This window comes from Spodoptera frugiperda, chromosome 5, assembly GCF_023101765.2.
Source record: "Spodoptera frugiperda isolate SF20-4 chromosome 5, AGI-APGP_CSIRO_Sfru_2.0, whole genome shotgun sequence".
Taxonomy (NCBI): Eukaryota; Metazoa; Arthropoda; class Insecta; order Lepidoptera; family Noctuidae; genus Spodoptera; species Spodoptera frugiperda.
This window is the reverse complement of record NC_064216.1, coordinates 8226612-8239698: the sequence shown is the minus strand read 5'-3', so window position 1 is coordinate 8239698 and position 13087 is coordinate 8226612. Positions and strand designations below refer to the sequence as shown.

At 39.2% G+C, this 13087-nt stretch overlaps 1 protein-coding gene across 1 annotated transcript; it reads left to right on the top strand.

Moving 5' to 3' along the window:
• Positions 1 to 4192: 4192 nt before the first annotated feature.
• LOC118272165 (histone-lysine N-methyltransferase 2D) lies at positions 4193 to 11696 on the top strand. The gene is made up of 7 exons (XM_050693807.1): positions 4193 to 4484; positions 7610 to 7707; positions 7923 to 8469; positions 8628 to 8959; positions 9495 to 9607; positions 10255 to 10398; positions 11495 to 11696. Exons 1-7 carry the CDS (start codon positions 4193 to 4195, stop codon positions 11694 to 11696), a joined length of 1728 nt encoding a protein of 575 aa, XP_050549764.1.
• The last annotated feature ends 1391 nt before the right edge of the window (positions 11697 to 13087 follow it).

Genomic DNA, 13087 nt, shown 5'->3' with positions numbered 1-13087 from the left:
AAGGGGATTGAAGTATGTTATTTCAAGGCAGCTGCCTATACAGCATGTTTTTAACAGTTTCCCTCAAGCTGATAAGATGGCTGCAGTACCTACATCATATCAAGATAACCGGTACATGAAATTCTTTCAGGAACAATATGGGAATCTAATAAACCAGATTTCTGTAATTACCTCATACGTTTTTTTTTAAATTCAGCTGTTTTATTTAAACAAATGGGGCTTTGCATACAGATAATGAAATTTTACATTGAAATAAAGGAATATCAGGAAAAAACGTGAAATAAATGAAATATGTCCTGAGATTCAGACTCATTCAGATGAACAGATGAACGATTCAGAATCAGGAGCTAAATCGACCCTGCGTTTTTGTAATAGTGATGTTTCCGATGGTAAGATGAAGTTGTTTACGTCATTATAGCACACTACCACAGTATGGCACTGTGGTAGTGTGCGGCACCAGGTACCAAAAATGGCAGTTAGTAACAGCGTGTACTGACAATTTGAAGTTCGGCGAAGCTCGGCCGGTTGCTAATCCTGCGTTTGGATGCGCCTCCTACTTCCAATATGCCGCACACAATACACGCACAAAGAAGTTTTGAAACAAAAGAAATTCCACTATTGTCTAAAAAATTACCTGTACCGATGGCTGAGCATCTGTGATTTTTGTAACTACTCATAGTCCCCGTAAAATTCCCACGTCTAAATCACTAATCTCACATCTTCACATCCCATTTACATATTCACTATGTCATAGATTTACTTACTACACAGTAAGTCGACAATCGTAATCCGTAAGCCAATACCTACCTACATACATTAATTGATTAGAAAATCACATAATATACTAGTTACTTCGCGCGGTGTCACCCGCTCCGATTGGTCATAGCATGGTGTTTTATAGTCTACAGACTTTCTAGGTAAATGGGCTATACAACACATTAAATCCCATTTGAACCTGTAGTTAGATTAACGTGTTAAAAAAACCAAGTCTTTAGCTTTTAAGTTTAAAAATGTGTAGAAGTATGGATATATATGTATTTCGACCACCAAACAGAGCTAGCAACAGTCGACCAGAGGTGGATTAAACCTAAGCAAGCATAGCTTTTTTCTATAGAATAATTGACAGGGTATAAAAATTAAAAATCCAATAAGTCCATCAGTTAGATAATGAAATAAATATTTGATACTATTTTTTTATTTTGCCTTAGAAGGTCACAATACTGAGATAAAACGAAATTAAGTTTGGGAGTGGGTCACTACATCACCGCGCCCCATAATATGTAGTAAATCATGATGTCATATGATATAAGAAAACAATATATTGTCTAATGTGTAACATAATCTGCTAGACGGACATTAAAATAAAATTTGGGAAACTGCCCTGTAGACAGTTAAACGCGCGCGTCTCGCGGCGCCCCTCTATACCCTGCCCCCCTAAACCTTGCGAAGTATCCCTTAGCGATGAATACGGCTCTGGCCAACGCCTCACTGCTAATAATAATTATTCATTTTATAATAATAATAGGCTGTACTTACAAAGGATCTTGTCTTTACCTGAAACCTTTTTAAAAGGAAGGCTGGGGGGTAAGAGATTCTAAACCTTATGCCCACCAAATATTCTATTCCTATTTGTCACCATAGCTGGGAACAGATGCACTGAATTGCTTATATGTTTAGGAATCACTTTTACCTACTATGGACCAAATACCTAATCAATGATACAACTTCCCATTCGACCATCTAAATTGGTGAATTTCAGACAGAATGACAGACATAACACAAACATACAAACTCCTTCTCACACACACAGAAACACAAGCGCGCGCGCTCCCCCTCACGTACGCACATACAAATATTCACACACACACACACACACACGCACGTACGCGCTACACACACACGCACGTACGCACACATATATTTAAGTGACATAATGAATAACGATTAATTTTCTTCGATTCCATAAAGTCTGAAATTCACCAGTTTAGATTGTCGATGCCATTAATCATTTGGGAAACACTGAGAAATCCCTATTTGTATTTTGCCTGACTTAGGAATCGTGTGCGAAACCAAGGCTAATTAATTAATAGCCTCCTGAACTAGGCAATGCCTGTATCTCAGGAGGCAGTACCTTCCCATTACATTTTTCATATAAGTAGTGTTTAAAGTACAGAATGCTTAATAATTAATAACAATTTTATTAACAATATGATGCTATGATTTATGCTAAAAGAAAAGAATTCGTTATCAGTTAAATATGTGTGTATGCGCGTACGTGCGTGTGTGTGTAGCGCGTACGTGCGTGTGCGAATATTTGTATGTGCGTACGTGAGGGCGAGCGCGCGCGCGCTTGTATGTGTATGCGTGTTTGTGTGTGTGAGAGAGAGTTTGTAAGTGTGTGTTAGGTTGCTAGGACTCCCATTATAGAAGATCCTCTGTTATTGCATAATCCAGGCTTTGAAGCCAATCTTTAATTAGGGTTTTTACTTTATGTCTGTTGTATATGACAAAATGATAGATATACAGTAGTGGTTTAAGGACGTAGTGCTCTCTTTAACCCGCCATTGGTGACCTATATGTCTATGAGACCGGGTAATTTAAAAACTAAGAATAATTTTTAAACTGTTTATTATCGAATTAGGTTGCGATTTCGAGTAGCTGCCTTACTACATGCCCTCTACCATTAGTCCACCCCGTAACAGCAATGCGGGCGTTTTATTTTTATGTCCTTTCTATGAAATTTTAACTCTTTTATTTTCTATTTGTATATTTATGTCATTTTGTGTCCTTCCAATGTCAATATCCTATTTTATGTCGTTTCTAATTCAAAATATCTATCTAAAAAAATCTAATAACAATAAAAAAATAATACATAAACCACAAAATCACGGTCTATGTGACCAGGGTCACTGACTATGTAAGACAAATAGACGTCACCACTTTTTACTGGGGGACGATGGGAGTAATTTACCACCAATTGTTCCGCAATCGTGCTGCTAACTACTTAAAATGAAGTAGAATTTTCCAATTTATGTGAAAAATAAACTAAGACTTATGCGGTACTTAAACTCACATAAATCCATTCTCGCTAAATCTATCCTTATTCCAAATAAATACTTCCACAAAATAAATTGCGTATCAGTGTAGTATCTACTGTTAAAACAACGACTTTCCTTTTGGTCCTAACATTTAATGCCAACTAACGTCTTTAGGTAACTTTTATCCCATGATCAAATTAAATACTTCTCACATGACTGTATTAGTTAAAAAATGTAGAATCAGGAATCTGTATAAAATTTGTAAACCCTAACCGTAGTTTAGATAACTCACTTACTGCTGCACTCAGAGATATTTAATGATTACTTAAACTATTCCTTAGTAACGATTTTGTATAGAAAACAATTGCTAAGGACTGGGTTAAGTAACCATTAAATGACTCTGAGTGTGGCAGTTATTCTTCTCCATAGAAATCTACACATTGGAATTAACAGACAGAAACTTTCCTATTTGATAGGTACTTATATTTTTATTTATTTAGCGTAAAAAGCATTATTTCGTGTTATTTAAACTTTGCCCCACAAACATACAAGTTCATACATACACATGACACCCAAAATCTAAACTAGAATTTGTGGTTCGCACAATGATTTGCTCCGTGTGGGAATCGAACCTGCGAACACGTTGCATGCCGGCCGGTTGGCCAGCAAGCCCAGAAATTGAAATAATTATAAATAATTTAATTCTGATTTTATTTAGGTATACCAAAGTGAGAAAATAAAAAGAAACAAATAAGAAATAGGTTCCAGTTTAACAGACAACAAAAAATACCAAAGCTTAACGACAGCATTATTACTTACTATTAATTAATTACCTCAATTAATAAATTAAAGTACATAACGATTTTGAGAATGTAAATGATTATTATTTGAAACAAATGACCCTGTAGGCCGTTAGAGACAAGTCCATTGTCTTACTTATCCGAAACAATATATACAATAACTGATAATTACTTTCTATTCAAAATGGGATTTATTTTGCCGGGTACCTGGTTTAGCCGTTCGTGGTCTTTATTTTATGACCCATTGTAATCACTACCATTGCGAGCTAAGCTCTTTCGAGCAGTCGGCAGTAGCTCAGTATCTTCCGTGTCTTCATCGTGCACGGAGCTCTCCAGAGCCAGTTTAGAATTATTATGGGTCAACATACCGAGGAGGATTTGTCCCTCGCGGCTGCGTTATTAGCCTTGAGAGGAATATGGGCTCCAGGGCCGAATTGGGCTAGGGCATCGGCTTCGGCTGCGGCTCCCGGTTCCGCTCCAGCTCCATCATCGTCTCGGGTTCCAGACCCGGTCCCAGCTCAGGCTTCGCCCCCGGCACGGGCTTCAGCCCCATCTCCGGCCCCAACAGAGGAATTGGCCCAGGCTTCGGCCCAGGCTCCGGCACCAGCTCCGGCACAGGCACCAGCAAATGAGGAAGATATTGAAGGTTAGTTTTTCTAAAAGTACTATCATCGAATGTCTCCTCTCACCCTGGGTGTGGTGAGAGGTGGGGTAAGCTCTTACTGACTAAAAACCACCGCTTATTGTACTTACTTGGGGATTGAATTATGAATGTTTGCATGTTTTATGCCTATCTACATATATTTCCGTTATTTTTTAAACCTACTGGTTGGTGGAGTCGGGTTACCGTGCAAGTTGTCGCGGATTCAATTTCCGTCTTGGTTAAATGTGATGGGGTTCATGCTTCATGACCATGTTATAGCTAGCTAGAAAATGGTTCTATTTATCCTAAATGTACGGGGCATGGGGAATATCCGAATCTTGTAACGACCTGATACTGTCCTTATAAAATAATTGAGAAAAGGCCAGCAGAAGGGGATAGTGGTGTGGAGATGCTTATGTACTTATCAACCATTATCTATAATAGTAACTAGTAGCTATGGCGTCGCGTCATCTGACAGCGTCGACGCGTGGGTTCGAACAGCGTCCAAAATGGCGGCTGTCTGGTGTCTTAGTGAAGGAGGTGCCGCGCTGTCTGCTCGTGGACATTATAATGGGAATATAAAGCCAGTAAAACATACTGTGGCTTGTGACCATGCTTCTAACTTGGCGACATTGTCAAGCCGTCACCTACTGAGTTAGGTATATGGTGCATTTCAATATTAACTGTTTGGATACGTAGACGCGACGCCATGGCGTCCTAGTGGGCCAGCTCTACCTCTCATGACTACGCTTTGAATGAAATTAAAACATGGCCACGAACGAAAGTTCCTTAAGTAGCTACCTATACTTATTATATGTATAATAAAGAGTATATACTCTTAGTGCGTCTGTGTCGCTGGCGACATCACCATGGCGTCCCAGTGAAGCAAAGCTTAAGTCTTTGACTGCCAATAGAAAACTGTTGAAGGCAAACCCTCCACTAACGTCGATCACCGGTGACCCCCGTAACGTTTAAAGTGTTAAGTAACGATTTAAGAAAATGGAAAACGGTTTTCCCATACATTATTCCATAATACTCCACGATATGAGGACAGTTCGCGGTCGGTTCTCTACAGTTAGGGAAGGCTTTGTAATTTGTTAGTTTAGAATGTTGGGAAAAATACTAATACTCACTAGTACAAACTATTTCGAAATCGTAAAATCAACTTTTTTTTTTTAGAAGAGTGAAAATGCGCCCTTAGATCAGTAACCTTAATACGAGTTTACTTTACGTTTAAAATAATTGAAACGTGAGTGTGTTTGGCGCTCTGTACCCTTAGTACGAGTTTGTTTTACGTTTAATGTATCGATTACTTTAAACGTAAATGTAAAACGTAAAGGTTGCTTCATTCGAGCCGGCCAATTAGTACCCTTATTAGTACAAGTTTGCTTTGCGTTGAACGAAAAAGAAACGAGAGCACGTTCGGCGGTCTGATTGGTTGATTCATTTGAGCTGGCCAATTAGAAATGCATACATATGTAGTGTTTTCAAGCTCAGCGCTTTGATATGAACGAATGAATAGGAATTCTATAATATGGAGTATTATCGACTCGTCTCGTTTCGTCTATTCTAGGGTCTAAGGTTAGTTACATAGTTAGTTAAATGTAGATTTGAATAAAAGTAACAATATAAATTATGTAAATCCGTTTCTCCCTTTGATTTAATGCATGTGGTATATTTTCGTTAAAATTCACCACAATTTTATCTATAATCTTTTTTCAATCTATCTTCTATCTAAATATATAAAACTCAAAGGTGACTGACTGACTGACTGACTGACTGACTGACATAGTGATCTATCAACGCACAGCTGAAACCACTGGACGGATCGGGCTGAAATTTGGCATGCAGGTAGATGTTATGACGTAGGCATCTGCTAAGAAAGGATTTTGATCAATTCTACCCCCATTCTACCCCCAAGGGGATAAAATAGGGGATGAAAGTTTGTATGAAACTTTGTCAATTTTAAACCAATCGGACTGAGACTTTGCATGCATAAAGCTACTATGGCGTAGGCAACCCTTAAGAAAGGATTTTGATAAATTCCATCCCTAAGAGGATAAAATAGGGGATGAAAGTTTGTATACATCTTCTTAGATTTTATGAAGAAGTCCTGATGACGAATCAGAATTTTATGATGACGTTCGCTTAAATACGATTTTGATTAATTCAACCCCCATTCAACCCCCACGGGTGATAAAATAAGGGATGATGAAGGATGTAAAATGTATTAGTTTGAACCTGTCAGTACGTAATGGAACGAACAAAATAATGTTTACGCTAATTAATAATAATACTTCTTAACGCGAGCGAAGCCGCGGGCAAAAGCTAGTTTAGGTATAAGAAAAAAATGACTTTGTTTATTATTTTATATATATCTACGATGTGATATGGGTGACACTTCTAACCCGTTAAGGCTGAGTACTACATCTAATGTTATCGACAAAAAAATTGTATGGGGGGTTGAACCCCCTCCCCCTAAAAATTATGGCTATTTTAATATTTTTTTACTTTATGTGATATCAAAGGTTGTATGCGTCGTAGAAACAAAAAAAACGACAAACGGTAGCTAATAACCTTGGCTAACTAATTCATTACTTTTTTCATATGTTTGATCATGTTTTGGTGAGAAAAAAATCATTTCTGAATTATTTTTACCGTCAAAATCGCTATTTTTCAATATTTTCAATTGGGGGTTCAACCCCCCATATTATTATTTTTGTCGATAAAATTAGATGTAGTACTCAGCCTTAACGGGTTAGAAGTCTCACCCCTATCACATTATATATGTCAATAAAAAAGGATATCGCATGTGGAGAACGCAAAGTGATAAAAAAGTTAGATTGTGTGAAAAAAAAATTCGGTAATATAATTTTAAAATGGATCGCATTCAGTAGAACAAGAATTTAGAAAATGACTTGAAAATGAGGAATGCGGCTCTCTTTTTATCGATATTTTTTTTTTATAATATGTTTCGTAAATTACATGTACTCGTATGAGTGCAATATCGAAACTAGAAGATTAACACACCTATAGCTTTAGATGATAACGAAATAATATTTCAAACCGAAGAAGAGAAGAGATATTTTTTTTAGAATGTGTGTATAACAGACCTAACTCTTTTTTAGCAGATCCAGAACCAGAAGTAGAAGAAGAAAATGAAGATTTCTGTCCGAGTGACTCGTCCTGGGAACCAAGTGAGGGGGACGCAGGAGAATCTGATGAGGTTGGTACACGATCGCGTGTTTTGTTTTTTTTAATGTTTTTCCATAATAGGATTGTCTCCTGTATTGGGAACACATAATATCACATTAACATCACATCAGGATTAAACCTAGAGAGCGCCCTAGGCGAGCACATAATTTTATTTTTACTAACGACTACGTAAATATTATATTTACTATTTATTAGATGTATAACCATATTTGTGTATATTTTCAGGAGATATCAGAAACCGACGAGAGGCCGAACCGTCGACGACGTAGATCTATTTCTCCATCGGAGTTGATGAATAGACGACAAATGTATTGCAATTTCCTCGAAGATTTGCAAAGAACATTGTATAAGTTATTCGGAGGTAACATGTCGGCGTCGCCGAAGTCACCACCTCAGCTGGAGTCGCCGCAGTCTCCCCCTCTGGTGGAGTCACCGCAGTCTCCCCCTCTGGTTGAGTCGCCGAAATCCCCCCCTCTGTTGGAGTCGCCCGAGTCCCCCCCTCAGTTGGAGTCACCGGAGTCCCCCCCTCAGTTGGAGTCACCCGAGTCCCCCCCTCAGTTGGAGTCACCCGAGTCCCCCCCTCAGTTGGAGTCGCCCGAGTCCCCCCCTCAGTTGGAGTCACCCGAGTCCCCCCCTCTGGTGGAGTCTCCGGAGTCCCCCCCTCAGTTGGAGTCACCGGAATCCCCCCCTCAGTTAGAGTCGCCGGAGTCACCCCCTCAGTTTGAGTCACCGGAGTCCCCCCCTCTGGTGGAGTCACCGGAGTCCCCCCTCAGTTAGAGTCACCAGAGTCCCCACCTCAGTTGGAGTCACCCGAGTCCCCCCTCTGTTGGAATCGCCGGAATCCCCCCTCTGGTGAAATCGCCGGAGTCCCCCCTCTGGTGGAGTCACCCGAGTCCCCCCTCTGGTGGAATCGCCAGAATCCCCCCTCAGTTGGAGTCGCCCGAGTCCCCCCTCAGTTCCCCCCTCATTTGGAGTCGCCCGAGTCACCCCCTCAGTTTGAGTCACCGGAGTCCCCCCCTCCGCCTGAGTCGCCGGAGTCACCCGAATCACCTCAGTTGGAGCCGCCGGAGATACCCCAGCCGGAGGCGCCTGGCCTACCGAACGGTATGGCTAGGGGTAACTACCGACCTCGCCCCAATCGCCGCCGCCGCAGACACTCCGATGAGGAGGATAACGAGATTAGAGGAAAGCGACGACATTTGGATGACTTATCTAACAATAATATCGGCCAAAGGCAAGATAGTGAAACACAATCAGAATGGGTAAGTTTATATTTTGTTACTTATATTTAATTCGTTTATACGATACAAAAAAATAACTTAGATATTAAATTCAAAGTCAAATCATTTATTTCAATCAATCAGTTTAAGGCATTTTTTAACGTCCAACAAAATATTTAAAGATAAAAAGTCAGTCAGTCCCCTAGTGAAGCTATTTGTTCGTTCCAAAATGTAGTATCATAAAGTTAAATATTGAGCTTGCCAAACTACCCACACCAGTAAAGAACAACTTATATGCGTAAATATTTTTATTGGCACTGCATTAACTGCATCTTAATTTTCATTGTTTACTTTGAACAGTAAACAATGACTGTCCAATAGAAGCATTATTATCTCTCATTGGGGGTTCCTATTAGTTAGTAATTTTGCAATGAGTTTCATATACCTATATCTTATAAGACTTATTGGTGTAGTGCTAGTTGCTGAGGTTTAACGCTGTATATTGATTCAATCAATTAAAAAATAAATGTTCGTATTAGAAATGAAGCTTGATGACAATATATTTTCTTCTTTTCAGATTAGTATCGGCACCGGACAAACTAAAATTCACAAAAGCAAGTATTTCAAAGAAGAACCGGAAAAATACAGTGCTGCTACAAGGCATCTTCTGGTTGCAGTATTTGGCAGAGAGTGAGTGAAGCAAATTACATGAATTGTTAACTATTGCTATTACATAATACTCAATAGCTACAAGTACCTATGGTTGTGTTGGCTTTCAGTATTAATCTAATAAATACACAGTTTGAACTAAAAATATTCTGTGAAGAAGGCGATCTTTAGGCTACAAAATTGTTCAGTAGGCTGTAGGAGACAAGCAGCGGTTGTAGCCAGTATGGGCGCCTTATTATGATATTTATATTTTTTAATATATAGACTGCCTCGTTGGTCGATTGGTCGTAAGTGCGACTGCCGGACAAGGCGTCTAGGGTTCGATTCCCGGGTCGGGCAAAGTATAACTGAGTAGTACTGTTTACGGTTTTTCGAAAATATCAGTAGTAGCACGGAGCCTGGAATTCGCTCACCCCCTATTACATGGAACTTTTGTGAAAAGTGAATGTACATTGTATAGCGTCATTACGTGCCGTAATGTGCATCTCTACCTACTCCTGTGTTGTTGTATTTTTTTATGCAAGCACTACATATTCCTCTTTCGTTCTTCTTACAGTAGGAAAAGTTATTAAGACACAAGACACAGTGATATTATGTATCAACCAGGTATATAAAAATATATTACGCACCCATGAGTGACATTTCATAATAATGTTTAATTTTTGCAGGGTTTTGTCGACTCATTCCCTTACGGGAAAGAAATCGCCAGCACATCAAGACAAACCAGCCAAGCAATGCTTAGACCCTATTAAGGTAGGGGATATCATAAAACATGTTCGCGATGCTTTCAATGTATCTGCCAGCGTGATTCGGTAAGTTATTCCACAAGTCACATTTTGTTTATTCTGTTTCTCCAGTCGATCAAAACTTATATCAATGTAGTAATAAGTAGCCTCTGGATACATTTCGGTGAGTGTGCGGGGGAATTGAACTTGATTCCCCCTAAAAGGACTAGGGGGGTTCATTCCATCAGCGAACCACAAGACAATCGGCGAAGCGCCACCGCTTCATGGTAGATATTCCACCAACTCGCACGAAGCGCTTCGCTTCAAGCTTCCATTTGTGAACTGCTAGGAAGTGCAATTGTTTGTCAGAGTCTGTGTTTTCCTGATGGGTATAACCTGGGTGTCTTTAAGACCCGATTGAATAGATTGCTTATGCGCAGATTTGCTCCATTATAGGCCGCATCGTCGCTTACCATCAGGCGAGATTGTGACCAAACGTCGACCTATCAAATATATAAAAAAAGCAACGTCACGCCTTTTATCCCCGAAGGGATAGGCAGAGGTGCTCATTACGACACGTAATGCCGCTATACAATGTACACCCACTTTTCACCATTTGTGTTGTAAGTCCCATGTAATAGGAGGTGAGCCTATTGCCATATGCTGGACACAATTCCAGACTCCGTGCTACTACTGAGAAATTTTCGAAAAAAACCGAAAACACCCCAGTCGTACTTTGCGCGACCGGGGAATCGAACCCGAGACCCCTTGTTCGGCAGTCGCACTTGTGACCACTCGAACAACGAGACAGTATATATCCATCAAATATATATAAAAGAAATAATAATAATTATTGGTAGGGTTACCCAACTTTAATAACAATTGGCATTATTATGGATATGTTTCAGAGTATTGTCACAGTACAATAGACACATAGTTAGATGCCTAAATATCCCTGAATACCATAAATAGCAGTTTCTTTTAGAAAAGTCTCACGATCCGAAGTCGTGTAACTCTTGAACACGAAAACCGAGATAATCAGTACCAATGTTACAATCTATTTTTATTTTTATTTACAGTACCATAATAACCACCTTAATAACTACTTTAATAAATATTATACCCTCATCAAAATTCGTAGAACTCTTGAACACGACTCACTAACCCTTTATTTTATTTACAGGGGCACCATTACCACTAAGTGCGCCGATGAGTTTAAGATGCGGAGAATGCGTGAGCGACTCGCCAACCACCGAAGGGCCAACGTAAACCCACAAAACGAAAACGGTCCATTGGAGAACCAACCAGTACCAGCAAACCAAGAAGAAGAACAAGAGAACAACTTGCAAGCTGCACCAGAGCCTGAAGAAAACCAAGAGGTTTAGGTAGCATTACTGCAATATATGGTTATACAGAAAATAGCATACTCCTTTTTAAAAGGCCGGCAGCGCCCCTGTGACTACTCCGGGGGGGAGTTTGCGGGTGTCCATGGGCGGCGCTGATCACTTACCGCTTACCGGTGACTCGTCTGCTCATAAATTTGTCCAAGAAACTGTAAATATGTAAATAAATAGTGTGATATCTAGTTTGTAGAATGGATAAGTCATAATAAAATTAAGAAAATCCAAAAAAATTAAAAAATATATAAAACTAAAAAAAAAAATTTTAGGTAAGTAGGTATTAATTAATTTTAGATAGATAGCTTTTATTTTGTCAGTTATTTAGTTAGTTTAATGTAGTTTAGTTCTAGTATTTTAGAGTAGTTCTTTAGTATTAGGTACGTACTTAATTTTAAGGCCAATAAAAATAATAATAAATAATAACCGAAAAAAAAGAATTTCTTTTATTTCGTATATAATTTAAGTAATAATTATTTTTGTGTTTGATAAAACATTTATCAAGGAAGGCTACAGGTTATAAAACATCATGCTACGGTCAAAAGAAGCCGAGCAGTGAGTGAAACCGCAGGGGAGTAGCTAGTGTATCATATTCATAACTATTAGTGGTTTTAATACATATAGCATGTCGTAGTGGCCTGAAGGTTAAAGACTTATCTTATCACACACGAGGGTGCGGGTTCGAAACCTGGCAAGTACTAATGTGACATTTTCTGAGTTATATGTAGTGTGTAACATCATTCTACTTATTTTATTTTTAACTTTAGGTCCCACTGCAGGGTAATGGCCTCCCTACCCTCCTCCGACTCCTCTCTGTGCAGAGCTTTCTGCGGCCAATCCTTATCTAAGGTGTCAAGTTCGTCCCGCCCATCTCCTTCTGGGCCTGCTGCGACGTCTGTTGACTCTTAGACTGAAAATTGTTGATATTTTTATTATTTGCTAATAAAAAATCCATAGTAGAATAAATTCATAGATGTAAACTGAAAGTGAACTGAACTAACTGTCCACCTGTTTTTTTTCATCTATGTCAACAAAGAAGACCCAGAAGACTGGCAGCATTGCCATCATCGCGTTAGATTACAATGTCTTCTATAGTAGTTCCCTTAGTACGATTATTCAAGCCGGCGTTCGGCGCTCTTATTGGCAGGCTCAAATAAACCAACCAATCAGAGCGCTGAACGCGGTCTCTTTTCAATTACTTTAAACTCACACTAAGTAAAGCAAAGCAAGCAAAAAAAGTAAAGTAAACTCATACTAAGGGTTCTGATTGGTCGATTCGTTGGAGCTGGCCAATCCCTGACAAAAAACAAATAGCAATCTCCTACATTTAGCCATCGTTTTCGATGATGGTACCTATATAGCATTTCATTACTCATTTA

What these genes read in the sequence shown, in the direction of transcription:
- LOC118272165 (XM_050693807.1), top strand. Translation starts at nt 4,193, where the DNA reads ATGGGTCAACATACCGAGGAGGATTTGTCCCTCGCGGCTGCGTTATTA. An exon ending in GTCACCGGAGTCCCCCCTCA is followed by an intron (nt 8,470 to 8,627) that starts GTTAGAGTCACC and finishes ATCCCCCCTCAG; the next exon opens with TTGGAGTCGCCCGAGTCCCC. An exon ending in GTTGCAGTATTTGGCAGAGA is followed by an intron (nt 9,608 to 10,254) that starts GTGAGTGAAGCA and finishes TAATTTTTGCAG; the next exon opens with GGTTTTGTCGACTCATTCCC.